Source organism: Balaenoptera physalus (genome assembly GCF_965194825.1).
Source record: "Balaenoptera physalus genome assembly, chromosome: 13".
NCBI classification, from domain to species: domain Eukaryota; kingdom Metazoa; phylum Chordata; class Mammalia; order Artiodactyla; family Balaenopteridae; genus Balaenoptera; species Balaenoptera physalus.
In genome coordinates this window covers 65,581,493-65,602,033 of record NC_138892.1, presented here as the reverse complement: position 1 = coordinate 65,602,033, position 20,541 = coordinate 65,581,493, and the positions used below count along the sequence as shown (strand labels likewise).

Below are 20,541 nucleotides of genomic sequence, written 5' to 3'. Positions count from 1 at the left end.
TCTGACATAACTATTTTGGAACTCTGCAGTCCGCTGAAGGCTTGCAGCTGCCAGGGTAAGCCCTGGACAATAAATTGAGGTTAACTTCCCTCAGTTTCAGCTCTCAGCCCCAGTCAGCTGTGTACCTGTTCCTGGAGTCGCTTGCACACAGCTTGGGGGACCCTGGTTAGGCAAAAAGGGCTCTATTTTCCAAATATTGGAGATCTGTGGTCTGATCGCTGACTGCTGCTTTCGATCACAGAGGTACAAAGAGAAAGGTAGCTATTGTTGTTGCACCTCCTTCCACTGTTGCAATCCCCTCCCCCCTCTGGCTGAAGTGACTTCCCTGGATATAAAAGGGCCAGCCCCCTTCCTCCCCCACTTCATTTTTTGCTTTTTCTCCCTTTGGGAGCCAGATATTAGAGTAGAACATTAAAAAAAAACACTGTCCCTACAGAAATGTCCAGGAAAAGGCTCAGATAAGAACTGAGAAGACCTTAATTTTACACATCAAGCTGATCCTCAGCATATAAATATCCTTTAAAATCAAGCCCCCACCCCAAATATACAAAAAAACAAAAACAAAAAAATAAAACCAAAAAAAAAAAAAATCCCAGCAAACCCCAGGAAAGGGAGAGAATCTGATTTCCAGAGTTACCATGTTATTAGATTCAAATGTCCAGTCTTCAACAAAAAAATCACAAGGCACATAAAGAAACAGGAAAGTATAGCCCATTCAAAGGAAAAAAAAAAATCAACAGAAACTGTCCCTGAAAAAGACCCAATGGCAGATCTACTAGGCAAAGACATTAACTGCCTTAAAGATACTCAAGGAAATGAAGATGTCAAAAAGTCAAGAAAACAACATGTGAACAAAATGAAAGTATCAAAAAAGAGATTAAAAACTTTAAAAGAAACCAGAAAGAAATCCTGGAGCTGAAAAGTACAATAACTGAAATGAAAAATGCACTGGAGGGATTCAAAGGCAGATGTGAACAGGCAGAAGAATCAGCAAACTTGAAAACAGGACAATGGAAATTATCAAGTCTGAGGAACAGAAAGAAAAAAGACTGAAGCAAGTGAACTGAGCCTAAGGGACCTATGGGACACCATCAAGTAGACCAAAGTATGCACTGTGGGAATTCCAGAAAATGAAAAGAAAGAGAAAGAGGCAGAGAATATGTGAAGGTACAGCAGCTCAGAACTCTCCAAATCTGATGAAAAAACATGAATATAGATATCCAAGAAGCTCAGTGAACTCCAGGATGAACTCAAAGAGACTCACATCAAGACATATCATACTTAACCCTCCCAGACTTCAGACAGTACTACAAAGCTATCAGTAATCAGTGTGGTACTGGCACAAATTCAGACATCTGGATCAACGGAACAGAATAGAGAGCCCATAAATAAACACACATACCTACAGTCAATCTTTGACAAAGGAGGCAAGAATATACAGTCTCTTCAACAAGTGGTGTTGGTAAAGTTGGATAGCCACATGTAATTCAATGAAGTTAGAACACACCCTCACACCATACACAAAAATAAACTCAAAATGGCTTAAAGACTTAAACATAAGACATGATACCATAAAACTCCTAGAAGAGAACATAAGCAAAACATCCTCTGACATAAACATATCAAGGTTTTCTTAGGTCAGTCTCCCAAGGCAATAGAAATAAAAGCAAAAATAAACAAATGGACCTAATCAAATACAAGCTTTTGCATAGCAAAGGGGACAGTAAACAAAACGAAAAGATAACCTAAGGACTAGGAGAAAATATTTGCAAATGATGTGACTGATAAGGGCTTAATTTCCAAAATATAAAAACAGCTCATACAACTCAACAACAAAAAAACAAACAACCCAATCCAAACATGGGAAGAATACCTAAATACACATTTCTCCAAAGAAGACATACAGATGGCCAACAGGCACATGAAAAGATGCTCAACATCACTACTTATCAGAGAAATGCAAATAAAACTACAAAGAGGTACCACCTCATACCAGTCAGAATGGTCATCATTAAAAAGTCTACAAATAACAAATGTTAGAAAGGGTATGAAGAAAAGGGAACCCTCCCACCTGTTGGTGAGAATGTAAGATGGTGCAGCCACTATGGAAAACAGTATGGAGGTTCCTCAAAAAGCTAAAAATAGAGTTGCCATATCATCCAGCAATCCCACTCCTGGGCATACATCCGGACAAAACTATAGTTCAAAAAGATACATGCACCCCAATGTTCATAGCAGCACTATTCACAATAGCCAAAACATGGAAACAACCTAAATGTCCACTGACAGATGACTGGATAAGAAGATGTGGTACATATATACAATGGAATACTACTCAGCCATTAAAAAAGAACAAAATAATGTCATTTGCAGCAACATGGATGGACCTAGAGATTATCATACTAAGTGAAGTTAAGTCAGACAAAGACAAATATCATATGATATCATTTATATGTGGAATCTAAAATATGACACAAATGAACTTATCTACGAAACAGAAACAGACTCACAGACATAAAGAACAGACTTAGGGTTGCCAAGGGGGAGGGGGATGAGAGAGGGATGGAGTGGGAGTTTGGGGTTAGCAGATGCAAACTATTATATATAGAATTGATAAACAACAAGGTCCTACTGTATAGCACAGGGAACTATATTCAATATCCTCTGATAAACTATAATGTAAAAGAAAATGAAGAAGAATGTAATATATGTATAAATGAACCACTTTGCTGTACAGCAGAAATTAACACAACATTGTAAATCAACTATACTTCTACTTTTTTTTTTTTTCTTTTTTTTTTGCCACACCACACAGCTTGCAGGATCTGCTCCCTGACCAGGGATTGAACCCGGGCCACGGCAGTGAAAGCGCCAAATCCTAACCACTAGACCACCAAGTAACTCCCCAACTATACTTCAATTAAAAAAAAAAAAAAAAAAAAAACAGATGAATGGGTAAAGAAGATGTGGTATATATACGATGGAATACAACTCAGTCATAAAAAAGAAGGAAATTTTGCCATTTGCAACAACATAGATGAATTTGGAGGGTATTAGGCTAAAATACTGTATGTTACCACTTATATGTGGAATTTAAAAAATAAAATTAATGAATATAACAAAATAGATACAGACTCACAGATATAGACAACAAACTAGTGGTTACCAGTGGGGAGAGGGAAGGGGTAAGGGGCAAGATAAGGGTAGGGGATTAAGAGGTACAAACTACTATGTATAAAATAAATAAGCTACAAGGATATATAGTACAACACAGGGAATATAACCAATATTTTATAATAAGTATAAATGGAATATAACCTTTAAAAATTGTGAATCATTTTGTTATACACCTGAAATTTATATAATATTGTACATTAACTCTACCTCAATTCTTAAAATCATGGTATTAAAAAAAAAAAAAAAAAAAGACGTATCATACTCAAACTTTCAAAAGCCAAAGAGAGAATTCTGAAAGCAGCAAGAAGCAAACTGTCACATACACGGGATCCTCAATAAGATCATGAGATTTCTCAACAGAAACTTCGGAGGCCACAAGACAGTGAGCTGATACATTCCAAGTACTAAAAGAAAAAAACTGTCAGCCAAGAATCCTATATCCAGTAAGAATGTCCTTCAAAAAAGTGAAGGAGAAATTAATTATCTCCAGATAAACAAAAGCTGAGGGGATTTGTGACCACTAGACCAGCCACAGGAGGAAGGCTCAAGGGAGTCCTCCAAGACAGTAACTTCAAGCCATATGGAGAAATAAAGACCTCAGTAAAAGTAAATACATGGGCAATTATAAAAGCTGGTATTGTAACAATGGTTTGTAATTGCACATTTTGCTTTCTACATGATTTAGGAGACTAACACATTCTCAGGGAAAAAAAAATTAGTGTAAAACCTAGTATTACTATAACTTTGTCTTATAATTCCAAATCTTATTTTTTATATAGTATAAGAGCCTAATGCATCTAAAAGAATTATTACTTTTTGGGGGGCACACAATGTATAAATATTTAATTTTGTAACATCAACAACCAAAAGGGATGAGGATGCAGTTGTAAAGGGGACGAATTTTGTATGTTAATACAAAAAATGAATGAAAAAGGAATTTACATTTTTTCACTATGAAAAATCAACTAAGCACAAAAGACAGTATAATGCAGGAAATGAGGAACAAAAAAGCCATAAGGCATATACAGTAGGCATAACTTGGAGATACTGTGGGTTCAGTTCCAGACCATCTCAATAAAGCAAATATCACAATAAAGTGAGCCACACAAATGTTTTGGTTTCCCAGTGCATATAAAAATTGTGTTTACACTACAGTCTATTAAATGTGCAATAGCATTATGTCTAAAAAAAATGGACATACCTTAATTTAAAATACCTTATTGCTAAAAAATGCTAACCATCATTTGAGCCTTCAGTGAGTTGTAGTAGTAATACTAAAGATTACTGATCACATATCACCATAACAAATATAATGATAATGAAAAAGTTCAACATACTGCCATAATTACCAATGTGTAACAGAGACACGAAGTAAGCAAATACTGTTGGGAAAATGGCATCAACAGACTTGCTTGACACAGGGCTGCCACAAACCTTCAATATAAAAAATGCAATATCTACAAAGTGCAATGAAACAAGGTATGCCTGTATAAAAAACAAATAGCATTAAGTGACAGAAGTAAATCTCTCCTTATCTGTAATTACTTTAAGTGTAAATGGATTAAGCTCTTAAGGAAAAGACAGAGATTTGTAGAATGGATAAAAACATATGATCCAACTATATGTTATCTACAAGAGGCTGAGATCCAAAGACCCAAACAGGCTGAAAGTGAAAGGATGGAAAAAGATATACAATGCAAACAGTAACCAAAAGAGAGCATGCATGGCTATACTAATAGCAGACAAAATAGACTTGAAATCAAAAAAGACTTCAAGAGACAAAAAATAACATTATATATAAAAAAAAGAACATTATATATTTTAAAAGGCTAGCTACAGAAATTAGACATAGCAATTATAAACATTTACACACCTAATGACAGGCCATCAAAATATATGAGGCCAAAACCTAACAGAATTAAAGAGAAATAGACAGCTTTACAGTAATAGTTGGAGACTTCAATACCCCACTCACAATAATAGACAGATCAAGCAGAAGATAAGGAAGTAGGACTTAATAAATAAACTAACTAGATCTAACAGACATACACAGAACACTCTCCCCAAAAACAGCAGCACATACATTCTTCAAGTGCATATGGGACATTATCCAGGACAGACCATATGTTAGACTGCAAACTTAGTCAATAGATTTTAAAAGATACCTATCACACCATGTATTTTTTCTGACCACAACAAGATAAAGTTAGAAATCAGGATCAGAAAGAAAATTGGGGGAAAAAAAAAAAATCACAAAATTGTGGAAATTAAACCAATGGATCAAAGAAATCAAAAGGGAAATTAGAAAATACTTAGAGACCAAGAAAAACAAAACACAACATATCAAACTTAAGGTATGCAGCAAAAGTGGTGCTAAGGGAGAAATTTATGGCTACAAACACTACATTAAAAAAACCAAGGACCTCCCTGGTGGTCCAATGGTTAAGACTCCACACTCCCAATGCAGGGGCTATGAGTTCAGTCCCTGGTTGAGGAATTAAGATCCTGTATGCCACACAGAGTGGCCAAAAAACTAAAAATTTAAAAAGTAAAAAGTACTTTAAAAAAACAAAAAAAAAACAAGAAATTGGGAATTCCCTAGCAGTCCAGTGGTTAGGACTCCGTGCTCTCACTGCCTGGGGGGCCTGGGTTCAATCCCTGGTCGGGGAACTAAAAATCCCACAAGCCGTGCAGTGTGGCCAAAAAAAAAAAAACAACCAAGAAACATCTCAAAATAACAAACTAACTTTATAACTTAAGGAACTAGAAAAAGAACTAAACACAAAGGTACCCGAAGGAAAGATATAATAAATATTAGAGCAGAGATAAAATAAAGAAAACTAGAGAAAAACCAAAACAAAAATTGGTTCCTTGAGAAGATCAACAAAATTGACAAATCTTTAGCTAGACAGACTAAGAAAAAAAGAGGGAAGACTCAAACTACTAAAATCAGAAATAAAAGTGGAGACACTGCTACCATTCTAACAGAACAAACTGTATATCAACAAATTGAATAACCCAGACAAAAGGGACAAATTCCTAGAAACACAAAACCTATCAAGACTAAATCATGAAGAAACAGAAAATCTGAATAGACTTATATAGCTAGTAATAAAATTGAATCAGGACTTCCCTGGTGGCCCAGTGGTTAAGAATCCGCCTGCCAATGCAGGGGACACGGGTTTGAGCTCTGGTCCAGGAAGATCGCACATGCTGCGGAGCAACTAAGCCCATGCGCCACAACTACTGAGCCCACGCACGCCTAGAGCCCATGCTCCGCAACAAGAGAAGCCACTTCAATGAGAAGCCTGCCCACTGCAACAAAGAGTAGCCCCCACTCCCCGCAACTAGAGCAAGCCTGCGTGCAGCAATGAAGACCCAACACAGCCAAAAATAAATAAATAAATTTTAAAAAATAAATAAATAAAATTGAATCAGTAATCAAAAATCTCCAAAGGAAAAAAAGCCTTACTGGTTAATCCTATCAATCATTTAATGAAGTAATGCCACTCCTTTTCAAACTTTCCAAAAACTTGAAGAGGAGGGAACACTTCTCAACTCATTCTATGAGGCAAGCATTACCCTGATACCAAAGCTAGACGAAAACACTACAAGAAAGGAAAACTACAGGCCAATATCCCTTATAACCACTGATGCAAAAATCCTCAACAAAATACTAGCAAGATGAATTTGGCGGCATTTTTTAAAAATTACATATCATGCATGACCAAGTGGAATTTATTCCTGGAATATAAGGAGGGTTCAACATATGGAAATCAATTGATGTAATATGGCACACAAACAGAATGAAGGAAACAAATCACATGATCATCTCAATTTGTGCAGAGAAAGCATTTGACAAAATTCAACACACTTTCATGATAAAAACACTCAACAAACTAGGAACATAAAGAGGAAACTACCTCAACATAATAAAAGTCACATATAAAAAACCCACAGTGAACATCATATTCAATGGTGAAAGACTGACAGTTTTCTTTAAGATCAGGAATAAGGAAAAGATGCTCACTTTCACCACTTCCATTCAACATTGTACTGGAAGTTCTAGCCACAGCAATCAGGCAAGAAAAAGAAACGGCATCAAATTGGAAAAGAAGAAGTAAAATTATCTCTGTTTGCAGATGACATGAGCTTATATGTAGATAACTCTAAAGACTCCACCAAAAAGAATTTATTTTTTCTGATTTTATTAGAATTAATAAATGAATTGGGCAAAGCAACAGGATACAAAGTCAACAAATAAAATTCAGTTACATTTCTCTACATGAATAAACAATCTAAAAAGGAAATTATGAAAACAATTCCATTTACAACAGCACCAAAAAGAATAAAATACTTGGGAATTAACCGAGGAAGTAAAAGACTTGTACAATGAAAACTGCAAAACACTGCTGAAAAAAATTAAGTAAAACATAACTGGAAACTCACCCATGTTCTGGATCCAAACATTAATTCAAACATTAATACTGTTAAAATGTGGGGGGACTTCCCTGGTAGTCCAGTGGTTAAGACTCCGCACTCCCAATGCAGGGGGCCTGGGTTCGATCCCTGGTCGGGGAACTAGATCCCACATGCATGCCACAACTAAGAGTCTGCATGCTGCAACTAAGAGTCCACATGCTGCAACTAAGAAGCCTACATGCTGCAACAAAGATCCCGTGTGCTGCAACTAAAACCCGGCGCAGCCAAAATAAATTAAAAAAAAAAAAATCCTAGAATTCATATGGAATCTCAAAGGACCCTGAATAATCAAAACAATCTTAAAAATGAAGAACAAAACAGGAAGACTCACACTTCCTGATTCCAAAACTTACTACAAAGCCACAGTAATCAAAACAGTGGGGTACTGACATATAGACATATAGATGAATGGAACAGAATAGAAAGCCCAGAAATAAACCCTCACATACATGGTCAAATGATTTTTGACAAGGGTGCCAAGACCATTCAACGGGGAAAGGACAGTCTTCTCAACAAATGGTGCTAATTCCACTATTCATAAATAAGACTTTGAAAAATATCTGAAATATAACTTTAGACTGCCATCTATATAAAAACAAAATTCTAAAATCCATTTAAAAGCAGGTAATGTCAAAGACAAAATTATGATACCAGTTCTAATCTCCTAACTCTGTATCTTTCCTATACCAGAAGCCAACATTCTGTTACTCAGAAAAGCCAAATTTTTCCCCTTAACACTCTCCACACAAAAAAATAACCAATGTTGCTGACCAAATGACTAAATCACAAGAGTTGCAAAACACCAAATAAATCTCACTGTCACCTACAGCAATGGATTTCTGGGCCAGAAGCCAAGCTATGAAGTTGAAATTATGACTATTGCATAACTACAAAAAGGGAAATTCCAAACCGAGGGTACATATCCATATCTGGTATTTTCACTGGTGCGGTCAAAAGAAGAAAATGGTTTGTTCTACAAACTGACAGCAATAATTCTTACCCTCCAATTCCGAATTCGTTTGAGCCTGTTGGGGGTTCTCTCCAGAATCTGTAGAAATTCATGTGTCAGTTCTACAAATGAAATTAGAACATTTAAGAAAAACTCAGAGAGGCAGAAGTAATGAAATAAGAATAACCTCAACTAACTATATTCATCTGAAATCAAGTCACCTTTGGCCAGATATGTGACAGATCAAGAGCAAGTGCTATTCAAGGTCCCTTACTCTAAAACTTACCATCTAAAAGTTCCAAGGTCACAGTGGCGTCAACATACTCCCACCAGTGCTTCCCATCAGTTGAGACTGGGATCTCCCAGTTGGACCACTTGCAAGCCAGATGAATGCAGACACAGGCCACCACAGGAGGTGTGTACTGCAGGCTAAATGTGGTCAAATGCAGGCTGACATCAGAGGGAAGGAAACAAGAGAGTGTCATGAGCTCTCAATTCTGAACCCAAAGTTAAAACTCTCCATTACTTTAAAAAAAAAGTTTTAAAAAAAAAAAGTTAAAAAAAAAAAAAATCCCACTGGAGAGCAAGAAGGGCAAGAAATATCCAGTGCTCTGATCCAGCACCCAACATGATTTTTTCCATTAACCCAGCAGCTCAGGTAACAACTTTTCTAATTTTTTTGACTACACATCATTTAATCCACACACTGATGAAGGACCGGAAAAAATAAAAACAAAAATAAAAGACTGAGTATTCAGTTTTTTTAAATAAGGATTAATTATCCTGAGAATAAGCTCAGAACTTAAGGAAAATTATAAGATTTTTGATATGTATAATCCCTAAGTCAAATACCTAAGGAAATATTCTAAAAATTATCTTGTCTCGTGCCAATCATAGGTCTGGTCTCTTTAAACTAATGAATAGACAATCACTCTCTCAAGTGTGAATATATTTGAGAGTTTACTTTTAAAATTTCTCCCACCAGGCTATAAAACTGAACTTCCTAGCCCTGACAGTCATTAGGAGTATCTTTGGTTTCCAGGAACAACCAGTAGATTGGAGATGAGAATAAGCAAGTCATTTGGTAATACAAGTTACGTATTAATTGTTTTCTTTAAAAAGGGAAGGAGAAAGAAAAAGTATCACAACTCTTTACACATACACATGCCCATTTATCTGGGCGTGGGCAAAGAAAAAAAGAGTCTTTTAAAATATAGTTAACAGCAGAATCCTCCAAATTAGATTTTAGTCACTGTCAATGAACCCCAAGTTTAAACAAACTTTCTGAATTATGCTCTTGGATATTTTAAAGCAAAGTAACAAATGCAGAATTAAGTAGGCTATCAAACGATCAGCAATAAATAAATATATCACTTTAAAAAAATTTAAAAAGCAGCATGGAAATTTTAAGGTACACATGAAAACTGTGCAGAAAAATCAACCTTTACCATAGAATTGTCTATAACACATTGTATCAGAGTTCCTTGCCTAGATCTTTGGCTTCTAGTTTACTAAGTGCAAGACCTGTCATCTTTCCATATACCCATCAAAAAGTGACAATTCTAACGCAAGTAAAGTACTATCCCAAAAATAGAAGAGAAAAATATTAAAATATAAACCTGTTGGTTGCCATGAAGTAAGAAGTTTGTGCTAAGTCCTTGCTTGCTAAAAAAAAGAAAGGGGGTGGGGGGGAGAAGGTTATTAGTTCCATTCATTCTAAACAATTATTTAGTAAGCATTTAATATTTACAAGGCAGAGAATATAGTGGTAAATGAGGAAGGCATGGTCCCTGACCACCTGATGTTTACATTCTACTGTCAAAGAAAACAGTTTGAGTGATTTTTAATTATAATATTAATAATTACGCTGCTTCCCGACTTAGGGACTTAAGCTTTATTCTGCACACCAGGTATAAGGGGTACATGTTTAAAATGCAATTCCTGGGCATCCTCCCTAGAGTTTGACTGAACACATTTGGAGAAGAATGTAACAAACATTTTTACTTGTTAGTAACTCAGAGATCCTGATACAAGGGTTCACTGAGAAATTCTAAGCTAGGGGATGAACTAATTTGGAGGCAAGATCAGAATCCAGAAGACCCTGCTATATCTGGAAAAAATTAGCAAATAACATAAATTATTCATATATATTACAATTTTAAAAACTCCTCCTTCGGGCCTCCCTGGTGGCACAGTGGTTAAGAATCTGCCTGCCGATGCAGGGTACACGGGTTCGAGCCCTGGTCTGGGAAGATCCCACATGCCGCGGAGCAGCTGGGCCCGTGAGCCACAATTACTGAGCCTGCGCGTCTGGAGCCTGTGCTCCGCGGCAAGAGAGGCCGCGATAGTGAGAGGCCCGCGCACTGCGATGAAGAGTGGCCCCCACTTGCCACAACTGGAGAAAGCCCTCGCACAGAAACAAAGACCCAACACAGCCATAAATAAATAAATAAATAAAATTTAAAAAAAAAAAAAAAGAAGAGTGCCTAGGACAATCAACCCTAGAATCAAATTAACCCCTAAGATATCCTTAAAATTGCTGTTAGATACTTATGATTTGGTGACTTTTCAGAATCTGCCCCCAGCTTTGACAAACATCCATAAGAAACTAACTCTCTTTATCTGGAGATCACCTAAAAACATTATAAGAACCCAACAGAAAAACTCCAACCACTCATTTTGATTTAAGCCAGGTAGGTTTTTTAATTTAAATTTTGGCCAAAGCAGCTGTGTTCTGTATTTGTCCAGAGCAAATCTTAGCCTCTAAATGGTAAAACAATTTAAGACAGCATCTCAAGTTGGGATTCCTTACCTCGAACAAGTTGGGTGCACTTTACCACATGTGTATGTGGGTGATCAATTGTTAGTTCAAAGCCTAAAAAAAAAAAAAAGTAACAGGTTAAAAAGCTAAAGATACTCAAAATATTTTATATTTCTTTTATCTGAGTCATCATTGAAGGCCTCCCTCATTTTCTGGTCCCAAAACTGCCGTTCAGAGGCTAAGAGAGTCAAAGTATGTAGCACACTCTTCTTTAAGATTATCTTCAAAGGTGCTTATATTTTGAGCTAGAAGGCACCACTCAGATAATAAAGCTAATGCAGTCTCAAGATCCCTGAGCTACCAAAAACATCTAAACACAAAACATTTTCTTAGGGACAATAGAATATAATACATGGCTGGAAGAAGCAATTACTCATGTAATGATTATCTTCGAAAGCTTAACCTTGCGAAAACATTTTGAAACCTATTCCTCTCTTACCTCAGTTTTGTCCCTTTTCATCATCTCAATTACTGTAAGTACTGATCATTTTATCTAACTCTAAATGATCTTTACCAAAATTACTTAAGGAAGATCGGTATGTCTACAAAAATTTTCAATGAAGTTTCTCTTTTTGAGTATATAAATAAAAATTTTCAATGAAATTTCTCTTTTTGAGTATGTAAATAAAATTTTCCAGTACAAATAAAGAAATTCTAGGGAATTCCCTGGCAGTCCAGTGGTTAGGACTTGGCACTTTCACTGCAGAGGGCCTGGGTTCAATCCCTGGTCGGGGAACTAAAATCCCACAAGTTGCGTGCCGCAGCCAAAAAATTTAAAAAATAAAAATAAAGTCCGGGACAAACTGATTTAAAAAAAAAAAAGAAAGAAAAGAAAATTCTATTGCAAAATTTACTTGATGCAAATTATTCTAAAAGTATAATTGATTCTTGCAAATTAGATCTTACTGGTTTCCACATTAAAATATTAATAAAAATTTACTCCACCAGAAAAATATCATTGTCCCCTAAAATATGGTTACCTTGAAGAAAACTAATTTAAAGTAAAAATTAGCAGAAACTAACTTCAGAGACAAACTTTGAAGAATTCACTGTATGTTTGTACATGCAAGAAGTACAGCCCTACCAGTAACTTTCCAACATAACTCATGAAATACTCCCCTACCTAAAGAGAAAAATGATAGCCCAAAAGAACTAGAAAATCTTTATTTTCCATATTTGCTAAGCTTTTAAAGGCAGTCTCTTTGATGAAAATAATAATAGATAATAGCAGAGCATCATCAGTTCTTTAGCCCATCAACTGCTATAGCTTGAATTCCTCCACCTCCACTCCACTGTTCTGAACACTGATTATCAATTTTAAAAACAAATGCTGTTATCTAAATATAATGACAAGCAGACTATAAAAGTCCATGGAAGGAAAAATGTTATTTAGATAGTTTCTGCCATTATTTATCATAAAGTTAAAAACTGCCAAATCTTAAGCAAATCATGAATCCTAGAATATAAAACAAACAAACAAAAAACCCCTGCTAACTGCTATTTCAAAGGTCAGCCGTGCCTGCATTCTCTCTGTGGTATAGGCCAGGGTTAAACAACCTCTAAAATGTGCAAAAACCTTCCCAAGAAATTCTCTTCCTATTTCCTATTTTGCAAATTTTAAAATCATATTATGTACATATTTCTTTAATGTTTTAAAGGAAAATAAACTTACCTAAAGTCTGCAGAATTATGCTTTCTAATATCACCAGATCTTGAACTTGTTGCAGGTAAGCCTGCAGGTGAGAAGACAAATTATTCCCCAAAAAGATACAATATATAATATATAAAGTGTAGGCAAATTCTAACAACCTCCAAGGGAAACCAAAGCCTCAAAAGGCAAGGGTGGGGTTATGAGGGAGAGCAGGAACTGAAATTAACCCTTACCCCTAACAGATTCTCCTTAAAAAAAAAAGTGGTACAGTGAGAGATGTCACTTTATTTATAAATGGCTACAGAAAAAGCACCAGAGATCTAATTCATTTTAGGTTCTAAAGTTCATATGATGTAGACAGAAGAAAATTTAAAATATATCTTTTTTCAACATCATCAAAATACACTGCAGAGCCTTCTCACAGTACTGTAGGCAATCTCAAACATTTGACTCCTGTTAAACCTTCTTTTTGGAGTAATGCTAGATTTTTAAAATTCATAAATGGGTTCAAAGGAAAAGGGAACAAACAAAAAATTCTTTCAGATTTGTACTGGCCATAACTGTAGCCACTATCCACACATGGCTATCGAGCACTTGAAATGTGTTATGAGTGTAGAATACACACTGAATTGTGAAGACTTAGTTAAGAAATAATAATGTAAACCACTTCATTAATAATGTTTTAAAATTGATTATATGCTGAAATGACTATATTTGGGGGTTAAAGAAAATAATATATAAAATATAACATATTAAATTAATCTTAATTTTTTTAAGTAAAGATTTTTATATAAAGCTTAATGAAAAGTTTAAAATTTTTAATTATGCATGTGACTTCCCCTATATTTCTATTGGACAGCACTGGTCTAGAACTCTAGTAGAATGAGATTTGAGCCAGTAGTTAAGAGACTTATGTTGCTGCTAACTTTCCACTGAACTTTATGATCTTGAATAAGTCCAGTAAGGACTTAAACTATGCTAGTTCCCCTTTCCATATAGTGAAGAAAGTATCTTCTCCTGGTCACCTCATAAGAGAGACTCAGGTGAGAAGTCATGTAAATATACTTGAAAGAAAAAAAAATAAAGTGGGGATTTTATTTTTTGTTTTATTTTGTTAAAATAAAATTTTATTTGGTCAATTCTATAGACCAACGGCAGTTAGCAGTCTCTAACATAAATGAAAGTCCAGACCAACAGCTCTTCAACAAAACTACTGGTGCAGCCCAAAGAGAAAACAAAGTTAAGCCAAGACACTGCTATGCAAAACACTTAATTTACATAATAAGGGGCTATTATCGAAACAAACCGTCCCCACAACCACTTTGTCCAATATGATCAGAAGAACACACAATTCCACTTAATTTGATAATGGATGACTTATGCACCCACTGTAACAGACAAATAATCTAATAACAGAAATCCATAATTTTTCTCCAAACTCATCATTCCCCAATCACTGATTTCTAAAGCCAGGAGAGTTTCCCTTCTTTAGAAGGTCAAGGAAGGATGGAAAAGGAAAAAAAGCTATATGTATACACATAGGATAAAGGTGTGGAAGAATATATATCTGAACTGTAATCAGCAGTATCCTCCTAGGAGAAGGAGGGGAGATGAGCTTTACCTTTGACTTTAAATGATTCTTTAGTGTTTGGGTTCTTTTATAATGAGCATACTTGTAATTTCTTAAAAAGTTAAGCACACACGCACCAGTGACAAGATTCACTTAAAAAAAATTCATTAACAAAAAATCTAAAAGAATTTTCTTCATAGTGATATTATAGTGGTTAAAAGCTGGAAATTATCTTAAGAGAAAATGGTTAAAATATATGTATGTATATGACGAAATACTATATCAATATTTAAAGGAAGCGGAGAATTGATGGGAAAATATTTGGCATACAGTAAGTGAAAAAAGCAGGTATAAAATATATACATGTGTAGCTACTCATAGAAAAGAAGCTGGAAATACTGGTTCATTTATATATCTGTGGTACAAATTACATCTAGATAATATATTTTCTTCTTTTTCTGCATTTTCCAATTTTACCAGAATGAATACAATTAACTTTTGCCATAAAATTTCTGTGATGTTTTTGTTAAGGAAAAAACAAACACTAAAAGTTCCTTTAACAGCCCCAATTCAGACTTCAGTAAATCAAAGTTAAAAAACTAAGTTATGATCAAAATAAATTAAGAAAAACAGATGTGTGTAATTAATCCCCTACCTCACTCCTAGTATCAGGAAGTGATTCCTGTGGATGGAGACAAGCATGTGCTACCTTGATGACGTGTTCCAATTTTTTGGGCTGCTCCTCTACTTTGGCTGCTAAAAATAAGGCTGCTGGAGCCACAGACTGGATGAAGAGAAAATAAATCACATTTATTATTTGCTTATTTCTAGAGTAAGGTAGATCTAAAAAAGAACTAAGTCTTAAACCAACTTCTTTGCTTACCTCAACTTCGTCACCTCTTGTTTATGCTTTCTCCTCCTCTACTTAAATATCTTCTCCTCTCCTATCCATTAACCACATCCACTTCTGAAAACCAATCCTTCAACAAACTCTCATTAAAAGCTACCTATTCAAGAAACCACTAGATGTAAATAGACAGCTTTCTATTTAAAATGAGATTAAGTTTTATCAAAGCACTCTATATACTTTTTTTTAAAGGAGTAAACTGAAATGTCCAGAATCAGCAAATCCATGGAGACAGAAGTAGATGAGTGGTTGCCAGGGGCTGGGAGAAGAGAGGAATGGGAGTGACTGCTAAAGCATGAGGGGTTTCTTTCTGGGGTGATGTAAATGCTCTGAAATTAGATCATGGTGATGGTTGCCCAACTCTGAATATACTAAGAACCAGTGAATTGTACACCCAAAGGAGGAATTTTATTGTATGCGAATTATCTCAATTATACTTACATATGGAGAGGAGCACAAATCTTTAAAAAAGAATTCAAAGTATAGTATTATATTCAACAGGTTATAAGTAGAAGGTACTTAGAGGGGGAAAAAAAAGTCAAGCCAGGGAATTCCCTGGCAGTCCAGTGGTTAGGACTTGGCACTCTCACTGCCAGGACCAGGGTTCCATCCCTGGTTGGGGAACTAAGATACTGTAAGCCTCGAAGCACGGCCAAAATAAAAAAGTCAAGCCAATCCACAAGCAGACAGAAAACTCAGACACTAAACAAGAAATTAGAGCAACAGGACATAAACATAGCCTGGTGATCTGGGAAACCTCAGGAAGCACAACATCTCTAGAATCTTAACAAGAATATTTCAATGAATCAAAGATGGCAATGGCATGAACTACAATTCACCAGGAGTTAAAGAAAGCAATAAATAATTTTATAAAAGTGAAATATCTGTTTACTGAGTAGAACTGACATGCATTCTAACACTTATTTGTATCCCTGCAGTTATCTGTTATACTTTGCTAGAACAGATTTTTCTCCACAAATTCAATTCAGAATAACAATTCTCTTCCTTCATATTTGTTGCAGTTACATATGGAGCTTGCTACATATATTGTACTAGACCTTAGGATAAACAAAGTAGTTAAGACTCCACGCTCCCAATGCAATGGGCCCAGGTTCGATCCCTGGTCGGGGAACTAGATCCCACATGGATGCCCCAACTAAGGAGGCTGCCTGCCACAACTAAGACCCGGCACAACCAAATAAATAAATAAAATAAACAAATAAATATTAAAACAACAATAATGATAATACAGGCATTAGGAAATACAGTTTAGAGTAGGCACTAGCAGTAGAAATAAAGTAAAAAAGAAACCCAGTTTTCACCTTGGAAAACGAATAGGTTTTCAGTAAATATACATATATGTATTTGCATACAGAGAAAAAAATTCTAATGGAATATACGCCAAAACGTTAACAGGATTATCTCTGAACACCAAGTTATAGGGAAATCATTACTTTCTCCTTTAATCTGTCCTCTTTTATTTATTTATTTATTTATTGGCTGCATTGGGTCTTTGTGGCTGCACATGGGCTTTTTTCTCTAGTTGTGGCGAGCAGGGGCTACTCTTCGTTGCGGTGCACAGGCTTCTCATTGTGGTGGCTTCTCTTGTTGTGGAGCACCGGCTCTAGGCGCACGGGCTTCAGTAGTTGTGGTGCGGGGGCTCAGTAGTCGTGGCGCACGGGCTAGTAGTTGTGGCTCGTGGGCTTTAGAGCGCAGGCTCACTAGTTGTGGCGCACAGGCTTAGTTGCTCCATGGCAATGTGGTATCTTCCAGGCCAGGGATCGAACCCATGTCCCCTGCATTGGCAGGCGGATTCTTAACCACTGCACCACCAGGGAAGTCCCTGTCCTCTTTTAATTTTATGATGACAATATATATTTATAGGGGGAGAAAAAATAGTACCACTATAAAAATTAACGGGACTTTATAACTGATTGGACACAGGGGAAAAGGAAAAGGACAACTCAGAGACAACACTTAAGATTTTAAGCCTACAACTTTGCTTTCAAGAGGCTAAAAATATATTTGAAAGAATCTAACTAAAGTATGATATACAAACAATGGCTTACAAGGCAAGATAATATCTCAGTTAAGTGAAAGACCACAAGAGATAAATTTCAACCTCCTTTTTGTCCAATCAACCATATAAATACTCACTGCTCCTCATGGAATCATATACCAAGCTAGCTTATCAAACTATTTTCCCATCAAAGGCAGTTTCCAAGAGGAATTCCAGGTAAGAGTATAAGATTTTCTCCATTTTAAAAGAACAATAATAATGCTAGCTAATACTGATTTGTTTGCTATATGCAGACACTTTGTAAATTAATTCATCTATATCCTATTAACTACTCTATGAGGTAGGCACTACTATTGACCCCAAAGAGATGAGAAAACTGAGGTGTATGGTAACTTGCTCAAAGGCATATAGCTGGTAGGCAGTGCAGCAAGGATCCACATCCAGACAAGTCTGACTCCAGAGCCCATCCTCTTAACCACTAAACTTGACCTTTTAAGAGTCAGCTAATGAGAGTAATATACACCCAAATTTGTCAGCTATTAAAAGACAACACCTGGGGCTTCCCTGGTGGCGCAGTGGTTGAGAATCTGCCTGCCAATGCAGGGGACACGGGTTCGAGCCCTGGTCTGGGAAGATCCCACATGCCGTGGAGCAACTGGGCCGGTGAGCCACAATTACTGAGCCTGCGCGTCTGGAGCCTGTGCTCCGCAACAAGAGAGGCCGCGACAGTGAGAGGCCCGTGCACCGCGATGAAGAGTGGCCCCCGCTTGCCACAACTAGAGAAAGCCCTCGCACAGAAACGAAGACCCAACACAGCCATAAATAAATAAAAATAAATAAATAAATTTATAAAAAAAAAAAAAAAAAAAAAAAGACAACACCTGTATATCAAATATTATAAAATACAGAATAAATACACACACACCAAGTTGCTCACCACTACTTTTACATTCCCCCACTTGAAAACTTTTTAGACAGTACATACAGAAATTCAATTAATGAGGTTGAATTTCTTCTCAAAAAGAGAGTAACTGCAATGCCAGGATTTAAGTGAAAATAAACCAGTCATTTAATCATGTCCGCTAAAGAAATAAAATTTATTTCAATCAAAAGACAACTTCTCTACCTTCCAAGGTATTGGAAATATACTGTATCTTGTTCTGAGTGGTGGTTATGTATATACAATGCAAAAAGTAATCATGCTGCACACCTCAGACTTTTGTGCTTTACTTTACGTTATACCTCAACAAAAATTTTAAATTTTTTTAAAAAAGGCAAGAACTCTAGGCTTCAAAACACTATAAACGAAGAGTTACAACAAAACGAGAATAGTATTCACAGCACATGACATACGGCTCTGATATATAAAGAGCTCATATAAATGAGAAAATCAAAAAAAATAAAATGGGCAAAAAGAAACAACAGACTATTTTTAAGTCCAATTCTTCAATTTCACAAGAAGAACAATGACCAATAGGCATAAGAAGTTCAACTTCACTAACTGAAGAAATGTAAATTAAGAAAATAACTTAGGACTTCCACTATCTTGCTCACCACTCTATCCCCAGTGCTTGACAAGTAGTTAGAACTTAATATTTCTTGAAGTAATGTGTATTTGTTGTTAGTGAGGATGCAGAGGAAAGAACCCTCCCCCACAGTGCTAGAAATGATGTATGGTGATATAATCTTTCAGGAGAGCAAACTGACACAAAAAAGTCTTTTAAATGCATACCCTTGGACACAGCAATTCCACCTCTAGGAATTTATAAAATAGTCATGTAAGTGCATGATATATGTACCAGACTATCTTATGTAAAATTATTTATAATACAATAAGCTATAAACAACCCAAATATCCGCCAATAGAGAGCTGGTAAAATAAATTATAGCAACTACTCAAATAAATACTATGTGGCCACTTAAAATGAGAAACCAATAAGAAAATGTCCAATACATACATACTGTTAAGTAATAAAGGCAATTGTGTAAGAGTGGTACAGTAAGAAGTGATTTTATAGAAATACATAAATGCTGGTACTATATGCACAGAAAAATGTCTGAGACACTATTACCAAAACGTTTATCAAAGGTTACTTCTGGAGGATGGGATTACAGAAGAGCTTTCACTTTCTGCCTTACGCATTTCTGTATTGTTTTAATTTTTACCATGAGCACTTACTACCTTTGTAATAAGAAAAAATAACAAGAAAAATGTATGAGCACTTCACACTACATAATACATTGTTGTGGCATTGAAATGTAGTAAGTCCCCTCAAATTTGAATTTGGATTCATCACAGCTAAACTCTTAGAATTAACATACTAAAGGAGTGATATTTTTCATCTGTTAATTCCAGAATGTGCCTAAAATCAATTCTCTAAAGAGGACCAATAACCTCAAATTAAAAGAACCACTGGATTTTGGAAAAGGTCATAAACTCCAGAAGAATCTCTTTATATTGGATAATTACCAGATCATTCATTCATTCAACAAGTTTACTGAAAGTGCTTTAGAGGATACACAGAAAAGTGAGTCTCTGTCCCTGCTAAGATAAATGCATAGAAAATAAAACAAGATATAATTTAAAAGGTAAAAGTAGGGAAAATATACATACACACACACACATACATATGCATAGAGTGGACAAACTGACTTGAGATGTAGTTCACCCTGTATTTCAAACCTTTACCATAATAAAAGAAATGTAGAAAACTTTCATAATGGGCAAGACAACTATGGACTTCCTCTTCAAATTCCGTTCTTTATCCACTACTTTCTATTCTAGAGCTATCAGACAGCCTCATTAAATGCTTCTCTCTCTCTTATTAAGAGTGTGTTCCTTGCAATCAGAGGAGGTAGGGAGGTTAAGGGTAGGAGACAGCCCAATTGATTGAATAATCAGCAAAAATTGGGAATAGTTAATCCACACTCTAAAGATTTCCTGTGCAATTACTCCCAATACTG

At 35.7% G+C, this 20,541-nt stretch overlaps 2 protein-coding genes across 7 annotated transcripts in view; one reads left to right on the top strand and one right to left on the bottom strand.

Annotated features, from left to right (window-relative positions):
* Nucleotides 1–20,541, top strand: part of SPMIP11 (sperm microtubule inner protein 11) — a gene marked incomplete at its 5' end in the record, with an annotated part of 109,276 nt that overhangs the window by 51,532 nt on the left and 37,203 nt on the right. The gene's annotated exons all lie outside the window — the stretch shown is intronic.
* Nucleotides 1–20,541, bottom strand: part of CCNT1 (cyclin T1) — a gene marked incomplete at its 5' end in the record, with an annotated part of 36,626 nt that overhangs the window by 10,665 nt on the left and 5,420 nt on the right. For 2 of the 4 annotated variants that reach the window (XM_082421351.1, XM_082421349.1), the window contains 6 exons: nucleotides 8,660–8,730; nucleotides 8,895–9,058; nucleotides 10,228–10,273; nucleotides 11,421–11,483; nucleotides 13,102–13,162; nucleotides 15,306–15,434. In XM_082421351.1, the coding sequence (XP_082277477.1) occupies nucleotides 8,660–8,730; nucleotides 8,895–9,058; nucleotides 10,228–10,273; nucleotides 11,421–11,483; nucleotides 13,102–13,162; nucleotides 15,306–15,434 (534 nt within the window). The remainder of the gene's footprint in view (nucleotides 1–8,659; nucleotides 8,731–8,894; nucleotides 9,059–10,227; nucleotides 10,274–11,420; nucleotides 11,484–13,101; nucleotides 13,163–15,305; nucleotides 15,435–20,541) is intronic. The other 2 variants (XR_014252597.1, XM_082421350.1) reach the window with 2 other exon arrangements.